General features: G+C 37.2%; 2 protein-coding genes across 2 annotated transcripts; both read right to left on the bottom strand.

Moving 5' to 3' along the window:
• Positions 1 to 1395: 1395 nt before the first annotated feature.
• Positions 1396 to 6551, bottom strand: MLANA (melan-A). The gene is made up of 5 exons (XM_068667099.1): positions 6507 to 6551; positions 5547 to 5666; positions 3867 to 3963; positions 2578 to 2679; positions 1396 to 1531 (listed from the first exon to the last, which is right to left on the bottom strand). The coding sequence occupies exons 2-5, from the start codon at positions 5618 to 5620 to the stop codon at positions 1463 to 1465; spliced, it is 342 nt and encodes a 113-aa protein (XP_068523200.1). The 5' UTR covers positions 5621 to 5666; positions 6507 to 6551; the 3' UTR covers positions 1396 to 1462.
• A 2670-nt stretch (positions 6552 to 9221) lies between these two features.
• Positions 9222 to 22068, bottom strand: LOC137848479 (monocarboxylate transporter 13-like). Its single transcript, XM_068667612.1, has 5 exons — positions 21927 to 22068; positions 18772 to 19059; positions 14574 to 14717; positions 12774 to 13574; positions 9222 to 10976 (listed from the first exon to the last, which is right to left on the bottom strand). Exons 2-5 carry the CDS (start codon positions 18980 to 18982, stop codon positions 10750 to 10752), a joined length of 1383 nt encoding a protein of 460 aa, XP_068523713.1. The 5' UTR covers positions 18983 to 19059; positions 21927 to 22068; the 3' UTR covers positions 9222 to 10749.
• Positions 22069 to 22370: the final 302 nt, after the last annotated feature.

The raw sequence follows: 22370 nt of genomic DNA, 5'->3' as shown, positions 1-22370 counted from the left end.
GAGAGGCTGAGAGAGCTGGGGATGTTCAGCCTGAAGAAGAGAAGGCTTCTGGGTGACCTTATTGCATCTTTTCACTACTTAAAGATAGCCTAAAAAGAAATGTAGAGCAACTTTTTGCTCAGTCAGAAAATGACAGGACAAGGGGGAAAGGTTTTAAAGTAAAAGAGGGGAGATTTAGATTAGAGGTTAGGAGGAAATTCTTCATGCAGAGGGTGGTGAGGCACTGGAAAAGGTTGTGCAGAGAAGCTGTGGATGCCCCATCCCTGGAAGTGTTCAAGGCCAGGCTGGATGGGACTTTGGGTAACCTGATCTAGGGGAAAGTGTCCCTGCCCATGGCAGGGGGTTGGAACTGGGTGATCCTTTAGGTCCCTTCCAACCCAAACCATTCTGTGATTCTGTGATTCTCTATCATTATCTATCATCATAGGCTCACTTCTGTTTAAAACTCTTTCGTTATATTAAGTGATTTGTGTTTGCCTATTTATTTACTGAATGAACTGGGTTAATTACTAATTGCATTTAATAACTGTTCTGTTAAAATATATGTATATTTTTTTCTGTAACTGCTTTCCTCTTTAATGAATATTGTACAGTTTTAGCTGCCTCCTATTGTAAGATATCAGGCCTTGGGTATAAACTTGCTGATCTGCATATAATATTAAGTAATAATCTGGCAATTGTTTAGTTAAAGGCTAAGTAAGCAATAGCTGCCAAAGCAATGTACTTTAATTTACATGTATCAGAATTCTTTGTTTTCTGTTATTGCTCTTTTCTCTTGCCAGGACAGCAGTGTGATCATCTTTATACCCACTGACGGGTGTGAAATAACATGGCCTGTGAGCAGAAATTATTAAAATGTGTGGATCATATTTTATGTTTCACAAGGAATTGTTTCTTTCCAGATACCAGTGATGTGAGCCACAAGACTGCTGTAACATATAGTCTCCTTGGGCAGGTTAATTTTTAGAACTGCTGGTAGGGAAAATCATTTGTTTTTTCAACAGGACATGTAGTCAAATATTTTTGCCTGTTTTATGACAGATTCTTGTATATTACTTTCCAGGAAATAGTTTGTTTGTGTCTTTTTTAAATTAAAGGGGGGGAGGAGGGGGAAGTAAGCGGGGAAGATGTAAACAAAGTTGCCAGCACTTTCTAGCTCACCTATGATGTGTATTTACCGTTGGTAGATCTGTGAAGGAGGCAAGATGCCCACAGTTCAGCACAGTGAATTAATCTGACCATAGGAAATGAAGAACTTAAAACAAGTACATTCAGCTTTATTGAAGCATTTCAAGAACTAGTTCTGTAAACTATGCAGGAATAATTTTCAGCAATTGCTTTTGAAAGCATGTGATTTTTATTACAGTTTTAGCTTTAAGAATGTTAAGCTTGTACAGGAAATCAAGAGGGAGCATGAAGAAATTGTGCTGATGTTCTCAAAGTTTAAGATCTGTTGTTAAGATCATGGTGAGTAAGGTGGTGGTAACTGATCTGCATCAATTTTTTCATAAGCTGGTGGAGCATCGGGTACCTGTGGTAAGAAAATTGGTGTGAAAGATTGAAAAAACAATTAAGGCACAAGAAAATGAAATTAAATATGCAAGGAAGTATTTGCTTTCAGATCAGAAGTTGTATTATAGTTTAAAGTAGCTAAGCTAATTCATTATGTCTTTATATTATCTAAGTTTATTTTTTTCTAACATGTTTTCTGGGTTTGCATCATATTAAAATGATTTTGTTTGTATCACTTGTATCATTCGTCCAAATAAATAATTTTTAAATTTATTAAGATAGCAATTTTATATGGAAAATATTTTATATGTTAAGATTTCAAACTGATACATAAGACTTTAAGAGTCTTGACACATGTAAGTTATCTTATTTGCAATGTTAACAATTTGGGAAGCTTATTTAAAATTGGTTATAAATTACCCTTTTCACTATTCTCAAACTGTTTAAACAACAGCCATGACTTGACATATAAATTTATCAATTAAGTTATTTTAAATTTTTAAAAATTATGTGGTTTTGAATGTTATTCTTTCTTTCCATAGTGATTAAGGTAGCTAAAACCTTGAAGTGGTGCTCCCACAGGTTGCAGTGTACCAGACACAATCTACTTGCTGTCAGTCAGCACAGGGTAACATCTATTAGGAGCATCTATTATGTATGTATTATATATTATATAATGTATGTTATGTATATTATGTATATAATAGATGCTCCTAATATATATATATCTAATATAATATATAAGATGTATAACAGTGTATTTCAACATTCACATGCTGCATCATGCTAATAGATTGCAAAATTGTCAGACAACTTAGGAAAAGTAGGTGAAAGAGATTTTTCTTTAAAAAAGAAGAATTATTATTAGTATTTATCTAAATAGTAATTTAAAAAATCACAGTAAAAATTCTACAAAATACTACTTCTTAACGGTTATTGTAGTCATTGAAGATCCAATCTAGAGAGCACAACCTAAGAAAGAATTATTTGAATGACTGTTTACCAAGATTGTCTTACCGTATCTTAGTACATTTTAAGTAAATAAGGCCCCGAGTTGCAACTTACCACAGAATCAAAGTTTCTGTACTCCTGCAGAGCCATTTTGCAGTCCACTATTCTTCCCTCACCTACCACGGTTCGTATTGTGCCCATGCTAGTGCTTTTGCTCTGTGACAGATCAAGAAGAAACACGGGGAAGGTGAAAGAGAAAAGAAAATGTGAAGCTGGAGTACACTACATCAAGGTATTGTATGGTTGGACTTGATGATCTTTAAGGTGTTTTCCAACCTAAATGACTCTGTGATTCTGTGATCCTCTAATATTCGACAGTATTTTACAGTATTTATTAGAATCTGGGATTAGGTACAACAGCAGCAAGTAAGAGAGGCAATCTATCTAGCACTTTTTGCTGTCTCTGCCAAGACATGCTCTGCCTCCTACATCACCAGTTATATTGCCATCAAAAATGGGGATTGCATTTTAAGGTTCATGACCACTGCAGGGACCTTTTTTTTCCACACATTTCTGTCTTTAAGCTCAACCTTTTTCCATTTTCCATCATGTTTTTGTACATTCTTTACCGATTTTCCCCTTTCCAAAAATCCTAGCAAAAATAAGATTTTAAAAACCAAAAAGTATCTGCAGTGAGATGGTATTAAAAAAGACATTGTGCTTTTTACCATGATGTGCAGGAATGAAAGAAAACTGTTTTATACGGCAGTTCAAGTTTTATGTGTTCTTCTAGTGGATGTGCCTATTGGATAGGTCACTGGAAAGGTAATAGGACAAAATTGTTGGGAACATCAAGGAAATTGATTTGCTGACAAGGGTTATATTTTTTAATAAAAAATGGTTAAGTCTTTTTAGAAATATTAGGGTAACTAAAAGATATTTGCCACTTACATGGTTAAAAACTGCCTCTTTCTCACAGGAGAGAGAACAGAGCTTCGAAGATAAAGCTTTGAGACATTTTGTGGGATGGATGAAATATCATTTAAAAAAAAATATTATTGAAGAAGATAGAGCTGCCATTGTACCCACTGAGCAGCCAGTATACAGCACAGAAAACACGGTTTTATGTACATTTAAATATAATGCTTCCTATAGATCAGCCTTTCCACTGGTGGGTTGTGCAAAGCTGGGCAGTTGGCTTCACATCCCCATGCTTCTGTTTCCTCTGCCTGATTTGCAAGTTCTGCAGGGTGGGTAGTGCTTCATATTGTATAGTTTTACCCATGTGTATGTTAGTGAGAAACAATGATGTCTTATGACAGGTTTGATGTCCTCTCCATTAATGTAATGCAAATAATGATAATATGTTTTCAAAATGCTAATATGCAACCTGCCGTGCTTACCCGTAGACTTTTATAGCCACTACATCTCTTGTAATACCAGCAGCCAAAGATAAATAGCATGGCCAGCACCAAAAAGAAGATTCCAATACCCAGGGCTCTGTTAAGAAAGCAAAACAAAATAATTAATAGCAGAACTAGATGCATTATTTTGGGAGCAAGAATGGTTAGCACAAAAGCTTATATCTGTATCCCTTTATTAGAGGCAGGCATGAAGCAGGATTTGCCTCAGAAAACAAAATATCAGTAACTTCAGCCAGTCTCTGTAGATTGACGAGTTTGTTCTCCGCCAAGATTGTAAACATTTTAAAAATGAGGAATATATAGCTTCAAAGATAATAATCTACCTGTGACCAGTGCTTCTAAAAAAAGTCCATACCTGTAAGTCTAGCAATCATCATTCTGATATTGGAAGAGAATGAGAAATAAAATAAATGCTATACCTGCAGAGACTTATCTCGTGTTTATTTGTTAAATTTCTCCAGGCAGTAAGTATTGAGAATCCTAATTGCATCACATTACAACACAGCCTGGTAGCAGAAGGTTGGCTTTTGTTGTTGTTGTTGGTTGTTTGTTTGTTTTAGGTACATAAAGCACTACACAATCCCAAAAACCTTGTAAGAAACTATTTTTTTCATAAACAGTTCTGTAATTCTTAAGTTCTTGTTTCCTGTCATACTAGGCACAGTATTGATGTCACTGAGTCATTCTAGGGAAGGTGGTCTTTGCAAACTATGCTGTGAGAAATCTTTCCCACTGCTCACCAGGGCTTAGAATAGAAGGCATAGTTCCACTGTTTATCAGAAAGTAGGGTGACAAGGTAATTGCACATTTCTTTGTCATAAAGACCTCTTCCTCTTGCACTAATGTACTGTCTGTTAAGGCACAGAGCATTCGTTGTGGAATGAAGAGTCTTACCCTTCGTCTATTCTCTGTGCCCAGGGATGAACATATAAAAACAAATGTGTTGCAATACATGTGTGTATGGTACAAGTCACAAAGTTCGGAGTCCAGCGAACCAGTGCTAGAAGAGTATTCCACATAAAGATATCCCAAACACATCAGAAATATTTGCCTAAAGTAATAACACATCACCAGTGAGATAGTGTCTCTAGTAACCCAAGAAGCAACATAGTTTATTGTAAGCCAAAGATCACAAAGTATTAGCTTGAATTAATTCTGCTTAACTTGAGCTTCAACCAGAAATGACTTACTGAGAGACACATTTGTATGGCATTGATGTCTCTACTGGTTTTTGATGGTATTTTACCATTTCACTCGTGTTATTCTTTCGGGTGAGATGATGCCTTTTTGAGATTCTGAAGAGAGGTATGTAGACCTGGAGGTAAATCTTACTGTAAATATCACATTGCACCAGCCTCAGAAATGTAATTCTAAGTGATCCTCAATAAGCCCAGCAATTTTATTGTAATAGCTGATTACTTGCGATCATATAATCAATCTCCATACTCTTGAGTTCTGCAGATCTTATTTTTCTTAACCATTGCATGCATTTTTAGGTAATGCAATGACAAACATTACAGACAGCTACAAAACAGACAAAATGCACTACACCTACATACATCAGGGATTTTTTTTTCTGATACTATTTTGTAAATTTCTTTTCAATGTAAGTTTTTTCTTTCAGCTTACATGCTAAAATAGGTTTTGGTTTATGCTTACTCTTCTAATGCAAGATAGCTGTGTCCTTTTCCTCTGAAAAAGTTGCCATCTGGATGGTGGTTTCTTCTGGGCATTTTGAGACTTTAGTCTTGTTCAAACCCACAGGACAGAACTATGGCCCTAAAGTGCAAGAAATAATTTGTTATCTTTAAGGCATAATATTATCAACTTTTTCATTGAGTATGATCATTTAGGAGAGATAGGACAATCTGTTATTTTCAGGATAGAGTCCATATAGATCCATATATATTTGAAACTGTCCCAATTTAAGGCAAAACTCAAAACGGTAACTATGAACAGTTCCACCGTCACCAAGTTACTTGCATCTGAGTGCATCAGACTATGATCTGACATGGTCTCTCTAGGCACCAACTGATAACAGTTCTGAATTAAAGTCTCTTAGGTATATAGGGAGAAGAAAAAAGGTATTTTGCCTGAACAGGAAGAAATATTTGGGAAAAAATATGCATATAGTATTATATGCATATTATATTTTTCAGGGATGTGTTTCTTTATTTCTATTAATCTCTATAAATGTTCAAAGGCCAGATGTTCAGTCAACATAAATTGTCAAAGATCTGTTGATTTCAGATGGTTACTAACTTATACCTGCTGACAAGCTGCATTTAGGAATGCAGGGAAGTTATAATCTTAAGTTTCAGTTTTAAGAAAGTAATCTTCCAACTAAAAATAGTCTGAACAGTTACAAAGGAAAATCCACAAGTAATCATGTTTCTGTCATTTAAGCAGCACGATAACAGATCCTATTTGATAGTATCTACCACATCTTCCTACCTTACTGGGGTGAGTATAAAAACTGGTGACCTTGCTGAAGAGAATTCTAGCCAAGGAAGCAAAATATTTTCAAAACTCACTAAGAGTCAGTTAAGCCTCTGCTGAAGCATAATTTTTAATCAAGATAGAAAAGTTTGAGTAGAATTAAAAAAATACAAATCTTACCTCCTTCAGACTTGTATTCTGTCTGTTGACTAAAAGCATGTACAGCTTTCTTTGACTTGATCTCTTTTTTTTTCCTTCTTTGATCTGTTCTCTTATGACTATCACGAGTTTAAATTCCTTTCAGTACAGCTTCTGAATGCATTAATTAGCGTGAAAGGGGCCAGTAGACAACTTTTCACTTTCTTCTCATAGTCTGTATCCTTCCCTCTTCACAAGCAGCTCAGAAGTCTGTTATTTCTTCATGTTATTACATGCCTCCTTAGAAATGGCTCAACATCATTACCTGCCTACGCAGAATGACTTCCTGAAGTGGGCAACATACTCCTAGATTAAGACATGTTTTGATTTTTGGCTGTTTTTTTTTTTTTTTTTTTTTGCTGAGGGTTGATGTAAACAGAGTTTCTGCAAGTGTTTAACTAAAGCTTTTTTTATCCATGCTTTTTGTACCATTGTAACACCAAGCAGAAAGTTCTGTGGAGCAGAACTCAGAGATGGATGCTGTTATGCTATGATCAAAGTGTCTTAGATTAGAGCAAGTACAGTTAAATTCTGGACTGGCAAGCAAATGCTGCAACAAGAAGAAACTCTCTTCTATGGGCTGCACAATTAATAGGGCCTGGTTTTGTGGATTTTGTGTGAATTATCATCATCTCTGTTTTTGTATGCACATACGTTACACTAATTTTGTTCATAACATCAGACAAGAAACAACAGTCTTTAATTAATCCAAAGTTTCTGTGTTCTATGGTGGTCCAGAAGTGCTGGTATCTACCAAAAGATACAAGGACCATGAAGGTCCATGTTCTGTTCACCCTTTTCCCCAGTGAATCAATAACTTGACCTCTCTGTCATAAATTTTTGCTTAAGTTTGAAGGACTTTGGTTATCTTTGAACAGATGAACCTGGCTCTAAATTTGGTTGGCAAGTTCAAAAAACAGTAAGAATAGGGTGTGAAATTAACATCCGTTTCCTTAGGAAATCAGGTGAAAGCCTTAACATCAATATTTTCAGTGATCATGGAGCTGGGAAGTGCCAGATCATTTCTTCTGCTTGTGTGTTCCCATGCTTTTTCCCAATGAAGGTAAAAATCTTATCTTGTTTAGATGGGATATTTGTTTGGATTGTTCTCTTTGGAGGTGCCCAGTGCCAGGACAAGAGGCAGTGGTCACGAACTGGAGCACAGGAGATTCCAGCTAAGCACTTGGAAGCACGTCTGTGCTGTGCAAGTGACCGAGCACTGGCACAGGTTGCCCAAAGAGGTTGCGGAGTCTTCCCCTTGGAGACCTTCAAAAGCCACCTGGAGGTGGCCTGGGACAACCAGCTCTGGGCATCCCTGCTGGAGCAGGGGTTGGAGCAGGTGACCTTCAAAGGTCCCTTCCAACTTCAACCATCCGGGTATTCTGTGATTAACACCACAAGACCCATTAAAGTCTGAAACAACCGTTTTTGTTGTTGTTGTTGTTTTCAGAAGGAGTAAAGGGAGGAAGAACGAAAAACAGTAAGGAGCATAAATTTGCTTATTTACCTAAAATGATTTGGTGTTTCTTTTACAGTATTCCAGATAAATTTAGTGAGAGTTTCAAGTGTGAATGAGATACAGAGAAACTTTCTGTAGATACCTATGTAAAACGGTAAATGTACACTATCAGTCTAACAAAGTCCCAAAGAAATATGCTGGCCCTTGGGTAATACTTTAAAAATGTCACAGAGTTCCTTATCAAGCCATGTGTTTTACTGAAGAAAAGCTTCACTTCTGAGAGGGAGTTCTGACTGAAGAGTATTCTTTGTTCCAGAATAAGCAAAGCTGACACAGAAAATCCATGTGATACCAAAAGCAGTGGTTTCTGCTCCTTCCTTACCTCAAGCAGTGCTGGGGGGGGGGGAGAGTTTCAACTGATCGAATATTCTACATCTGAAAGAATTTCTTGTTAACAGTAAAATAAAAGGGGTGGGGGGATGGGATGGGGTGGGGTGGGGTGAGAGGACAACTTTGTCCTATGTATGTGGTGCCAGCTGATATGTAAATGCACAATGCTGCTATTGAGAAATTGGGTGGATGAGAAGGTGAAACACCATGTTCTAGTTCTGATCTTAGTTTCCTTACAAAACACAATTTCTCTGAGGTGATGTTGCTAATGCCTTGAGTATACAGTCACTGGAATTTATGCAAGGATTTCACAGGTGTTACCTTTTAATACCTAACATTTCAGGAGCAGAAGATGGAAGAGGAGGTATAATTACAAGAAACACCAAAGAAATCCAGACTTTTTCTCACAGCCAGCAGTCTGTGGCAGACCTATACACTGATGAATCTTGATGATAGGTATGATGCTTCCCCCATAACTGAAAATAATATACTTGACCTTTTAAAAAGAATGGTGGTTGTTTTTATTCTGCTGACAGTGTGATTCCATCTTTCTAGGATGAGATTTTTATTAATTTGTTTATTTCCCTTAATTGATAGTCTTTATTTTTCACTGGCATTTAAAGATTCCTGTAGCAGGCAGAGCAAAGAAACATATGTACCTTGATAAAGGTTTTAGTTTTGTGTTTGCTGGGAATTTTGGTACAACCACTTCAGTATTTCAGTACTGGATCTACATCAACAACAAATGTGCTACATTAAGTGTGGGTAAGGGGACCTTTCAGTTATGATGAACATCCTCTTCTCTTCATGGCTTGGGGTGATGGAGGAGGGGGCAGAGAAATCACCTCCCTCGATCTGCTGACTGCCCCTGTGCCCACAGCCCCAGATGCTGCCAGCCTCCTGTTCTGCCCTTGGCAGATGTCAAGATGCCTCAAAACACAGAAATTGGAGACAGGGATTGTAAATAAAATAGAGAATTTTAATTGAAAATACAGAAGTTTAATAGAAAGGAAATGGCCTGTATGAAATGTCTCTCCATTCATTCTCCCTCCAACAATTCCTCTTTCAATCTAAAAAAATGAAGGGTTATTTTGAGCATCAGAAAGCTGCAGTGACTTAGATTTCCACAGAAATCTAAGTTATTAAATTGAAATGACTGAAACATATTTTGCCAGAAATTTCAAGTCCTTGCTACAAGTCTTTGCCTGTGTTCTGTAATCCAGCCCTCACAGATAGTTTATTAGTAGTTCAGCTAATGTCCTGTAAATTAAATTAAAATTTTGAAATTATTATTATTTCAATAGGATGAGAAATAATTATTGTAGATGGGTGATTAATGTTAAACTTGGCTATGCAGTTAAAATGAATATTTTATATTCTCAATGAATAAACGCTCCGAAGTTCATAAGTAAGGTAACTATAATATTTGGTGTAGCTTGAAAGCCCTAAAGTGCTATGTTTTTCCTTCAGCTTTTTTTTTTCTTTCCTATTTTTATTATGTGATCCAGTCCTTCCTCTCTTCTCTATTACCTCTGCCCCAGATAAAATAAAATTACAGAAAAGATATGATTTGGATACAGACTCTTTTTGTTCTCATAAATCAAATACATGCTCAAAGAGCCTTAGGATAATTGCAATGCAGAACTAAAGAGGAATTCAGGAAATCATCTAGTCCATCCCACTATTCTGAGGCAGAACTGGGTATATTTAGATTCTCTCTCATCTCATCTATTCTCTGATATCTCTGTGTTATTTTATTCTCCCAATATTCTCTATGCTTAACTGTCTAGAATGAGTTTTTTTTTGTTGTTGGTAATGGTGTGGTTTTTGTTTGTTTGTTTGTTTCCCATGAGATAACACTGCCTTGCTGTAAATTATACCAATTACTGATTGCCTAAACAAGAAAATAAATTAATTTTGTTTTCTTTATCTCAGACTATTGACTACTGCAGGCTGTTTTCATACTCTCTAAACCTTTTATTTTCTAAGCTGGACAGCCTTTATTTTTTAAATTTTTTCTTTAAGCTTTTTTTTTTTTTTTTTCCTTTTAAACATTTCTCATTCTTATCCCACTTTATGCTTTTGCACTTTACGTATGTCTTCCAGTTAAAGCCTTGCAAGCATTTAATTTAGATCATAGATTCTCTAGCTTGCTTATCACAGCTTTATGGGACTGTGCTGAAGACTTGTAAAGTTAAAATGGAACTTCAACGTCAAAATAATATGTCAATGGTTACAGGTATTGTTTGCTTGCGAATTATTGATTTTCTTCCTCTGTTTCAAACATTCCTATCCCAAACTTTTTAAAAATCCTACTAATAATGACTTTGGAGAAAATCGGACAAGTGCTGAAAAGTTGTAATATGTCCAATGTAGTCACACCACTACATCATGTTCTTGATACCTTCTGTTTTGCAGTTTCAGGAAATGGAGAGAAGGGTATGGCAATGTTGACTTATCTGGTTTAGTATTAGTCTGACTTCCTCTTTCACTTCTTTGTTGAAATTGATCTAAAATAACTAAAAATACAGCTGCTAGGACAAGAGTGGCTCCTGCCATGTAGAAGCCTGCTTTGTAATCTCCAGCCATGTCCACAATCAGACCTGGAAAGAAAAAAAAAGACAGTAATGTGACTGATAGAAAACAGGCTAATGTGAATTAGCTCATCAGGGTGAACATATCCTCTCTTCAAGGGAGACTACTGGCTATATAACTCTGTTGCAGATTTCTAACCCATAAATGCGTAGAATATTGGTCCATTATAACATTTTAAAATATAAAACACAATTCACTTCTCATTTACATTATATGTGAGCTGCCAGTAAAACATAATGTTATACAGTTTGAAACACTTTCCAACCCAAAATATAATGGGAAATATTTTGGGTATGATGGGCAATGGCAGAAAAATAAACAAATCGTGCAACTTTGTATCTTAGCCCTATATTCTGAGGTGTAGTTATCATCAGACACTGTACATTCGACCTCAGGTGTCGAGCAGTAGTTTAAAGAAAGAAGGGAGATGCCCTCTGCTGGACACAGGTTGATAGGTTGCCTATAGTGCTACTACTGACCTCTGCTAAACATTTTTCAGTCATAGGCGTTATTGAAAGAGAAGACGCTGTTTTTTAGGTAGCTTTAACCCAATTGAAAGACCTAAGCCATTGTGCACCATGCAGAAGAAGCAGTTGAACAGTAGCAGTGCTGTCGCAGTGCATGCACTAATAGCACTGGCTGCTCGGTGGGTACAGTGGCAGCTCCCACTCCTATCTCACATCAGTCCTGCCAGACAGACGAACTGAAACCAAATCTTTTGAGTTTTACTCTTAGAGTAGGAGGGAAGAGCTAGTAAAGCACTAAAGGTTCCCTCTGCTTTTATACATTCTTTTTTGCTTGCTGCCTATACGCAAAAGGGATCACAGTGATCCCCAAGTAATCATTGTTTGTGACTAGGCACGGTATCTGTAAGTCCTGTTACTGTCGTAGTTTATTAAGATCTTCCTGGCATAATTTGGATACTGTTTCATCTGAAGTTCTCCATAATCTTCCTTATTTCTGTATCTTCAAAAGAAGATTAAAGTGTTACCATACTTACTCTGACCCGCTTGCAGCCTATAACGGGGTGTCATTACCACAGAAGTCATGGTAGTCTGTGAGCAGTCTCATTTTATTCAGTGGCTTTTGGATGAAGGCTCAGATCCACTTTTTACATTGGTCATTTTTCTGCCATATCACTTCATCAAGTCCCTACAGCCTACAGCTAGTTTTCCTTGCATTTTTCCAAGATGACTCTTGCCTACTGCCAACCAATAGCCTCGTACTGTCTCATCATCTGCTTTTTCTACTTTTTTTTTTTTTTTTTTTTTTAATGCTCCCTCCCCATTTATTATATTGATTAGCTCATATACTGTCTGAAAACAGCAGGCATCTCTGTGAATATTTCCTGGGTTCACATAACCTAATGTTTCAAGCTGTTAAATGTGACCTTCTGTATAAACCTTCCAAACAATACCAGCATTTATGCAACACCATTAGTCTCAAAGTTCCAAAAATCCAACAGTATCTCCTCTGCAAGTATGGATCTGCTGCTTGCTCCAAGGGCACACTTTCATAACAAGAGAATGGGAGTCCATCAAGTGTGATTCAGGAAACAGGAACACCATATGAACCCTGCCATTCTTCCCTGCTTTCATGTTGAAGAGGTATCTCTAAAACCACAGAGAAGAGAGGAAGCAAGATATTTTTTAGAGGAATTAAACTGACTCTTTGTTTTATTTACTTCTTGGTCCAGTTACTCCTGAGCTAACAGAGGGCAAAATTTGGTCCAGATACAGATTTTTCAGTTTGGGTTACCACTCCTCATACTCTTGTAAACTGTACTTAGTGAAGTATCAACTTACCAGCAAGAGGAGGCCCCAGAAAACCTCCAGTGCTTCGAATGAGCATGAAAAGCCCTAGAGCACTGTCAAAATCTGACATGCCCACAACATCTGCTAGCACTGTAATGTGAACGGCAACTGTTGTGCCAAAGAAGAATCCATAGAAGCCAGTGAATATTGCCAAGGACAGGTAATTGTTAGCCAGAGGCAACAGCATCAAGGAAGTGCTGATCAGTGTAATTGTCATTGTCAGTAAATGAATAGTTTTGGTAACATGGAGATTGGCGTACCAGCCACATAGCAGTCTGCCTGCGAAGTCCACCATAGCCAAAATGGACAGGAGGGATGCAGTCCAAGATTCATCTATTCCCAGGCTGTAGCTAAGTGGAACTAAAAATAACGGAGGAACAAAAAAGCTCATAGCAGCTAAAATGCCAAACATGGCATAAAGAACAAACTCTGGTCTCCTCACAAGCATCCAGTTGAAGGTTTTGTGGGTGGAAGAAGACCTTTCTTCTTTTCCCATCCTAGATGCACCAGTGTCAGGTGGTGTTTCAGAATGGCTCGCCTCAAGGCAGCAGTTGCTTGTCAAGGGTCGCATGAGTACTCCACAGACACAGATATTGAGTTGGATGCCACCTATGATCAAGAGGGCACCTTTCCATCCATATTGGCCAATCAACCACTGGAAGAGTGGCCCAAATGTAAATGCAAATGCACATTCTCCAGCACTGGCAATAGCATTAGCCAAAGCTCTCCTCTTGGAAAAATAATGGCTAACAATGCTAATGGCTGGTGTCCATGAAAAGGAAATCCCAAGTCCTGAAAAACACCAATACAAGTAGCACCAGTTAGAAACTGTTGAGGTATTCTGTGAAGCTGGAAATTAAAACAGTCAGTACTCTTACATTTGCAAAGTTAAAAAAGGAGGAAAATAAAAATAATCGGGGGGGGGGGGGGGGAGGGGGGTAAAAATAAAAATAAACCACTGTTTTGACAAATTTGCCACGAGATTAGAAATCATATGACTGTGGAGTTGAAACTAAATAGACCAGTAGTGTTCATTCTGACCTAATTGAGGATGGTCCTAGATCAGATCTTTGCATTAAGGTGAGTTCTGTTCAGGGTTAGGAGGTGAAGGAGGATGCGAAGGAAGCCGGTGTATTACCTCTACTTTTCATTGTTTTGCCAGACTGCTTGACTTTGATCCTGCTTTAATTTAATTTAATTTCAATGGCTCTCTAAAAACTACTTAGCAGGCTCAGGACTGCCAAAGGACTCAAATTCCAGACATTTTCTCAGCCATCCAGCATGCAACTGGGAATGGCTTATTTTATTCCCTGCCAGCGTGGCTTCCTGTTCCAGGAAAATCCTAGTTGAAAATAAATTTCTGGCCTGTTTTCACCTGGAGTGAAGCAACGGATTTCAATCAACTGAAAACCAGGAAAGGTGTTCAAAATGTAGTATTATGTGATAGAAAGTACAAAATTTGGTATCTCTAGGTCACTGTGCTTCAGCATCCATTAGGCTCTTCAGATGTTCACAGAGCTCTTAGCTCTGATTAAAAGGATAAAACACTTCCCATTTGCTAGTGGCATATAATTAGGAGGTAAAAATTACTAGCATCTAATTATTACTTTACTATGTCATTCAGTTTTCTAGCACAAATTCCAGAGTGGAACATGGGGAGAACAACTTTTAAGGATGGTTGAAGGTTTCAGATATTTATAAAATCAAAATAGAACTGAAGTTTTAGAACTCCATTAGCATAAGGGCTCTGAGTTGCTAGTGAAAGAAACCTGTAAAGGCTTTAAGTCATACCCTGTAGGAAGCCAGTTGTTGCATACATCCAGACCATGTTGAGCCCAAGAAATCCCAGTGCCATTCCTGAAAAAGCGAGGAGTCCTCCGGTGACCAGAACTGCCCGATGAGAGTATTTTACACATAGTGAGCTGGCAACAGGGGCTAGATCAACAGCAGAACAGGAGCAAGATAAATACGTTAGGAACGTTAAGCTGATTGATGTGATCAAGCAATCGAATCAAGCATTCAAAAATGAAATAGCTTTTATTCAAAGAAGAAAATGCCCAGTCCTTTGTTCTGTGGGGCTGCGGTGCATGTGTGAGACAATGCCACAGCCTGAATTCTGCTGTATTCTGCTGGACACGAGGGCTGATCAAGATCCTGCCTCATAGGGAAATGACAGCCCTGGCAACACAGATTCAAAATAAAACACACATATCTATTCAAAAAAAACATTACGTGGACTTTTTTGTTGTTGTTTTTTAATTGAAAGAACATTTCAGTGTTTTCTTTATGGAATGGTTCTACTGGATATAAAGACACGACCATGTGTCTTTTCTGCATGACAGAAATTTATGTAGCCCTTTAGCCCTGTCCTCAGAATCTCTAGGTTAATTATAAAAATGTCTATCTTAACCTACAAAAATGTATTATTGTGAACATAAAATATATATGGCTGGCACAAAAGGTTTCTGGAGAACATCAGCTTTTTACCTTCTACACTTTGCAAAATCATCTGTTCATGAAATTGTGAGAAGTTTTATAAAGGACAAAAAGTTGAGGTTTGTTTTTAGGTAACATTTTTCCAGGAATTCTGCAGTTCATTTCTTAAATTTGTATTTGACTGGTACAGTTCCTGTCAGCAGACTGTGGGAACTCTTCAACACAGAGAGGAAAAGTTGCATGAAATACAGATCTGAGGTTTTTTTCCTCAATCTCACAACTTGGTGCTGCAAACAAACAAACTTTTCCGAAAACAAACAAACAAACAAAAATACCAACAAAGAAATGTTAGGAATGTTTTTTGCTTAATCAAAGATCTGTTCTTGCCTAATTGTTTTTCGACCAGCACCAAGTTCTAGTTGTATAGGATACTTTATTTATACTTTATACTTTATGGTATGGTATACTTTATATAGAATATAGTATATGTAGTATACGGTATGCTGTAAGGTATACTTTATGGTATACCTTAATAAGACCATTCCTGTCACCGAAGGCACTCTGTTCTATGGGGATAAAGTTCACGTATTTATGAAATAATAATGGCCACTAGATGGAACCCAAGTAACACGGGACAAAACCCGTTTTTCGGTAGGGTTTCTTAGAGAATACAGGTAAGCTTCATCAGAGTTATTGATATTTTGGACTCTGGAGTTCTGGGATGTAATGAAATTAAATTACTGAAGGCCTTGTCTACACATTGAAATAAGTGATAAGACAATGAAGAGAGGGCAGTCAGCAAATAAGGTTTTGTGGTAGGTTGTAGGGGCAGGCTGTTTTCCGCTCCCCCTGTTAAGTAAGATGAGACTTTGGTAACTAAGACAAGCGAAGTAAACCTGACAGAGAGATATTAACAACCATAAAGGCTGTATGATGCATGTTATCTGAGAGAAGCTATACAAACCCAACAAGTCCTATCAGCATTTACAGCAAAAATACAATGATTTGATAAGCGCATACAATTGATGCTGGAATTCAGGTGTGGTTTATAAGATTTAGTGGAAGGGATGAGACAGGATGAAGTGTATGCATTTGGAGAATCATACACATATGATGAGCAAAAGAAGAGAAAAGTAGGCTGAGGGTAACAAGAAAGATCCATAAAGTGCTTAATGATGAGAGATCTGCAATTGGAACAGAACCGCTACCACAGAGCAATTTTTTTTTTTTTTTTTTTTTTTTTTTTTTTTTTTTTTTTTTAGTAGAGAAAGAGAAGAAACAGAAATTGAACACAGGATAGCAAGAAGAAGAAAGGAGCTAGTCACAGAACTGGAAGTGGAGAAGACAGCAAGGGATCAGAGCTTGAACGGATAAAGGACAATGCTTAGAAAACTTACAAGCAACCACAGTGCCAAAGAGAAAGGTGATGGGAGATACATGCTACTACCAGGAGGAGGTCATGTATGTGATGGGGAAATCCTTGCTCTGGTAAATTGAACGGCCTGTTACAGATGCAAGCCCCCAGGCAGAAACATGCTCTCCTTTCATGAAAGACATGGAGATTCTGAAAAGATGTTGAAAAGATCCAAATGGGAAAAAATTAATAATTCACCGATCATCCTTCATACTGAGCCAAATGACACTAAAGGTTTCCCAGTGGAACATGTTAGGAAAGACTAAGCCAGGCCAGGAAAGATGCTCAAAGAACTGGTGGCTCAGATGATCTTCAGCAGAAAGTCTTCTGATCCCTATAAATGAAGCAAAGGCAGGAGAAGAAGGAAAATTAATGAGTGATGCAAGAAATTGTGAACTGCTATACAGAAAGGTTTTAGAATGTTTGGCCATCAAGCCATAAGAGATGTATTTTAAAAGGATTTTGAAGACTGAGAAACAATTTCTGCTGAAAACTACAGCTGCTTTCTTTGAAGTATACTAGCCTTACACCTGCTAGACAAATGTAATTTTGCCGTTTGACATTAGCAATGTCATTTAATCTGTTCTATCCCTAAGACATTTCCATATAATGTAAATATATTTTAAAAACAAGTAAACAAACAAACAAACAAACAAACAAACTTTTTTTTTTTTTTTGAGTTCTTTTATCTGCCCTCCTCCACCCCCCACCTCTACCCCCCCCCCCCGTTTGTTTTTTTTTTCTACACTAAGTTCATATGCATGAATGACAAAACAGTATCACAGTTAGGTCACTGATTAGGCTAGGTTGTAAACCAAATTGTTAGATTCCCATTTATTTGTTTCTGTAGACCATGAAATAGATGGAAAAGCAGAATTCTCATTGAATTTTTAATTAACTATTTCTGTCAGAATGAAACAATACTTTGAATAAAGCAAGGATAGCAGTTTATGGAACTAACAAAATCCTGTCAATCCATGTTTTGCTTTATCTTTTGACTTTGATTTTGAATTACTGTTTTGTTCTTCCTAATAAACTTCACAAAGATAAATCAGTTGATCTTTGGAAGTAATGCAATGATAACCAATAATACTGGTAGGTGTGGACTGAGTAGGAGGTATATAATTGTACAGCATCTATGCAATGAAACATCTTCACAATCAAAATTATGATAACATTTCTTACATAAGGATGCTTACCTGTTGCAATTATATATCCATTTGAGAATATGTAGAGAGGGCCTCACAAGTTCTGTGCAGTTTCTGCCTGCACGCTTGGAATCTTCATTATAAAGGTAAAGGATGATCCAGTTTACAATGGCAAAAAAAGACTGTAAATGACTACTAAGTGAAGAGCCAAATGCAGTACATCTAATATTCTTCCTTCAGTTTGGCAAAAACAGGCATTTGGCCAGACCCAATAGATCACTGACTGCATTTGACTGGTATAGTTTACTTTCTCTTTCCTTTCTGTTTGTATATTCTTGTCTTCCATTTCCTCTCCATAGGTGAACTGTTTATTTTTATTTTTATTTTAACTTCATGAGCTTTCTCTCAGATCATTGACTTGGAATCAATTTTGTCAAGAGAGACAGAACTCGCATTATGCAGAAGGAAAGGGGAAGTTTGTGAAGTGAAAAAGGAGAAATGGGAGGGAAGCAGGGCTGACTGAGAGTCACCATTTTGGCAACAGATGGTTTATCTGACAGGGTCACGCTTCTTGTCATCAAGCTCTTAAAAAAGTGATAGTCACTGCAAAATCAGTGAATTTGCACAAACTGTTTTAAGAGCTTGATCCAATACGGTCTGAAGTTCTTAGGATTACCTCCACTGAGTTTGATGCAAAGCCCGTAGGAAAGTTGAATCATGAGTCTAGGTACATAAATTCTCTAAGGTAACCTGATTTCTTTGTATACACAAAGAGTCCTCACTAACATGGGTACTTTTTTTTTTTTAAACAGCATAAGGTAGCATTGTCTTTACATGCTTTGGTTTTATATGGCTTTCGTTATTGTTGTTATTGTTTCTTTGTGTTTTGTTTTGTTTTATTTTGTTTTGTTTTGTTTTTAAGGAACCTCTTCAAAGTTTCTTGAGTAGTTAAGACCTTAAGCCAAAACGCTTGAAGATCACTTTTACCTACCTCCTAAATGAAAGGTGGCAATAGTTACTGACGTGATCCAGGAAATGGTGCTTGCAAGTTCATCAAAGTGCTCCTGGATTTCAACAAAGAACAGGCCAAAAGTCTTGAGAACAGCAGCAGTCAGACCCATGACCATGAAGGCTGACACCACCACAACCCATCCATAGCCACCATCTGGTGGACTGCTCTCTTTGGCATGCATCTTTTCCATGTCTCAAATCTTCTCTCAGTTGTTGGTTGTTTATTTGTGCTTGTTTGTTTCCTTTTTTCAGGAGTGGTGGTGAAGATCTGCAAATTAGTAGAAGGCCCATCTTTAAATAAATTAATTCAAATACTCTTGGAGTGATTTATACAAGTAATTACCTAATGAAAATGCAATATGCATTTCAGTGGTTTGATTGAAAATACTATCTGGGAAACAAATGCTCTAGGAGACAGAAGGAAAATTAGAAAGTAGAAAAAAGTAAGTAAAAGAAGAAGAAGAAGAAAATAGAAAAAAAGAAGAAGAAAAAGAAGAAGAAAAACGTATGCATGGAGGACAGAAAAAAAAGATGCAAGAAGAAACGAAAATTGGGAGGGAAAATGATCAGAAAAGAGATGGTTCTCAAAGACAGGTCCAGAATCCTTACTATTTTAGTTAACTTCAAGAGCCCTATCCCACACATTTTACAAAAAAAAAAAAAAAAAAAAAAAAAAAAAAAAAAAAACACTTTACACCAGAAAGGAGAAAAATTAATGCCTGAGAGGATACTATGCTTCCTCATGTTCCTTTAGCAATGTAATAAACTTTACAAACTTTAAAGTCATCTAGGCAGTTGTTTGTACTCATCAGCCCCTGATCATAAGTGTGCATATGGATAAAGCATAATTGTAATTTCTATGTTGCACCTATGAGTCACACCTTTGAGTCACATGAGACATTAATATGTGCTGCAGAAAACTTATGGATTACCAAATGCTTAGAAGTGGTCTCTGGCCAAGAAAGTCTCCAACCTGCAAGTAGTGAGGAACCAGGAACTATCACTTTATGCTTATTCTATTCCTAATCATAAAAATCCCCTTTGGGCCTAAACCAATATATTTACAGTGTGAGTAAACTTTCAGGGAACCATAGATAAGAACTTCAGGGTGATCTTTGTAACACCTGAGCATTTATAAGTCTGGATGTTCCCAACACTGCAAAGCATTTTTATCAGAATGCCTACTTGTGAAGGCATCTTTACAGGTACAAGTGTATCTTGTTAAATGCAGTACTAAAAAAATGCATTTCTCCTTAAAATTTTGTAACACACTGAAGTGCATGGAAGTGCACATCATGAAGTGCATGGAAGATGTGGGATCTGGCAGAGAGAAGGACATAACAGTATAAATAATTTTGAGTGGGTATATGGTACTAAATGCAAGAGACCAAATAATACAGACATGTCACAGGAAGCAGCTTTGTTCTAAAAGTGAAAATGTGAGCTAAAAATGAGTTTAATATATTTATCTTCCTTGTGTGCAGCTGAGAAAGTTAAGGGCACCACTAGAAGCCATCCAGTATGAAGCAACAGTCACAAGTTCTGTGATTTGCTCCACTGAGGTACTTGATCTCAGGGGGGGCTAAATCATGGAGAAAAGGAGGGGGAAAAGAAGCCATCAGACCCTTGTGGGGATCAGAAGCAAAATCATCCTGCTGCCATGTGTCTGTCCCAAACTTCTGGCTAACATACGGCACTGGATGCATTTACATGACAGACATAGCCAGACAGATTCATCAGTTACAGAAGGTCTCAGACAACATCCTGAATATCTTAAAACTTAGACAGAAGAGAGGAAGGAATGCCTTGTGTTTGGGGTCTATACCAAGGAACCTGGTTTTCATTTTCACAGTTTGCGGGTGATCTCCAGCAAGTTATTTGATCTTTCTGTGGCTCTATTTTCTCCGTTGTCAAATGCAGCTAATACTTTCAAAGATCATGGATTTTGAAAATGTTAGCACTTGTGTCAGTGCTCAGATACTGTAAGAAAATTCAGAAACTTGATCCAGCTGTAGCCATATCTTATATTCCTGGGCACAATGCCATGTATGTAATTTATTCTGAAGTACTGAAGAATGCTAAAAAAGATGCAACGCTCAGGCTAAATAAGCCTTCATGGGAAGAATGTTACTGATATTGCTGCTCCCTGCATGGATATGCTTCTGAAAGGGATTTTGATTTTTGCTGCAAGACAGATAGAAGAAATCCTGCTACTTACCAGGCAGCACACTGACTAAAACAAGCATGATAAAATCTACTTCCTGACACCACCCAGGACTCTTCACCTTCATTAAGCAAACTCTGCCCTAGGAGGAGTACAAATCAGGGCACACTGCTCACAAGACTTAAATTAACTTTTTTTTTTTTTTTTTTTCTTGACTACAAATGTATCTTCATGTCACAGCTAAGAATTCATTCTCCAGTCTGTTTTAAAGATCACATTGCTACATACAACTCCAAAGTGAAATGACTAACTGAAAAGGGAAATGACTATTCCAGCTGCTTTCCAAATGAAACAACTATTTTAGTTGCTTGATTAATTAATGAGGTTATCATCTCCCATGAGCCTTACAGATGCGAAAGCAGTGCAGCTACATACTGCAAGGAATTGCTGAAATGCCTGAGATGAGTAGAAGAAAGCTTAAATGTTGCAATTGGTGGGCATGTTTCTGACACTATGCTCTGCTTTCTTCACTCCCTCACATGTAAATTAGAGCTGACTAAAAGCATGTAAATGAGAAAAAACTCATCTGAGAAAAACATTCAGGATGTCTTTGAACTCTTAAGTATTAAGCAATGGTAAATGGTAAGTTTTTATGTCTTCACTTTTCCCCTTGCCTCAGAAACTGTGTTTTTAAGAGTAAGAGAGAAAGACCTGGACGGAAACCACTGCCGCAACTCCAAATACAGCAGAGCTGTGCTAGTTACTGCACTTCTGACACAAATTCAAGAACATCTCTTAACAAATTATCCTTTTTTTTACTTCATTAACATAATCTTAGTAAGAATTTATCTAATGAATATTATGTATAACACAACTTAATGACATATCATATCAGGATTGCAAAGAGTGGCTGAATGCTCTAAGCAGACAGTCTGAAGTAATAAAAATAAAGCATTGCATAAAGAAATTACCTTATTCACATAACCCAGATTTTTATGGGATATGAAGTTCGTCCTTTACCTTCTAGTTGTATGTAAGTTCTTGAGTTGTGCTGCAAACCACTGGGTCATCTTACTCATTGTTCCTTGTATACACAGTCTAGATGAAGAAGCCAATCTCTCTCACTCAGGATGTGCAAATTGTTAGATTTTATAAGGATTCCCTCCCACCTCTAGAAAAGTCATTTGGCTCCACCTACACTCAGAAAAACAAAGTTCTGTCCTGACTGAAGATCAGAGAGAGCAAAATCAGGAATGGGTGAAAGGAGTGGAGAAGGAAGGAAAATTTTATAATGTATCTACATTGTACTGGTACTAGACTTGGATTACTATCCAAAGTTATATTTAACTCAAGTGCTCAGCCAGTCAAAAATTTAAGATATATCAGTCAACTTCAAACTCCCTAGTATTTTGGGG

The sequence above is a fragment of the Anas acuta genome, chromosome Z, assembly GCF_963932015.1.
Source record: "Anas acuta chromosome Z, bAnaAcu1.1, whole genome shotgun sequence".
NCBI lineage: Eukaryota > Metazoa > Chordata > Aves > Anseriformes > Anatidae > Anas > Anas acuta.
This window is presented reverse-complemented; position numbering and strand designations above follow the sequence as displayed.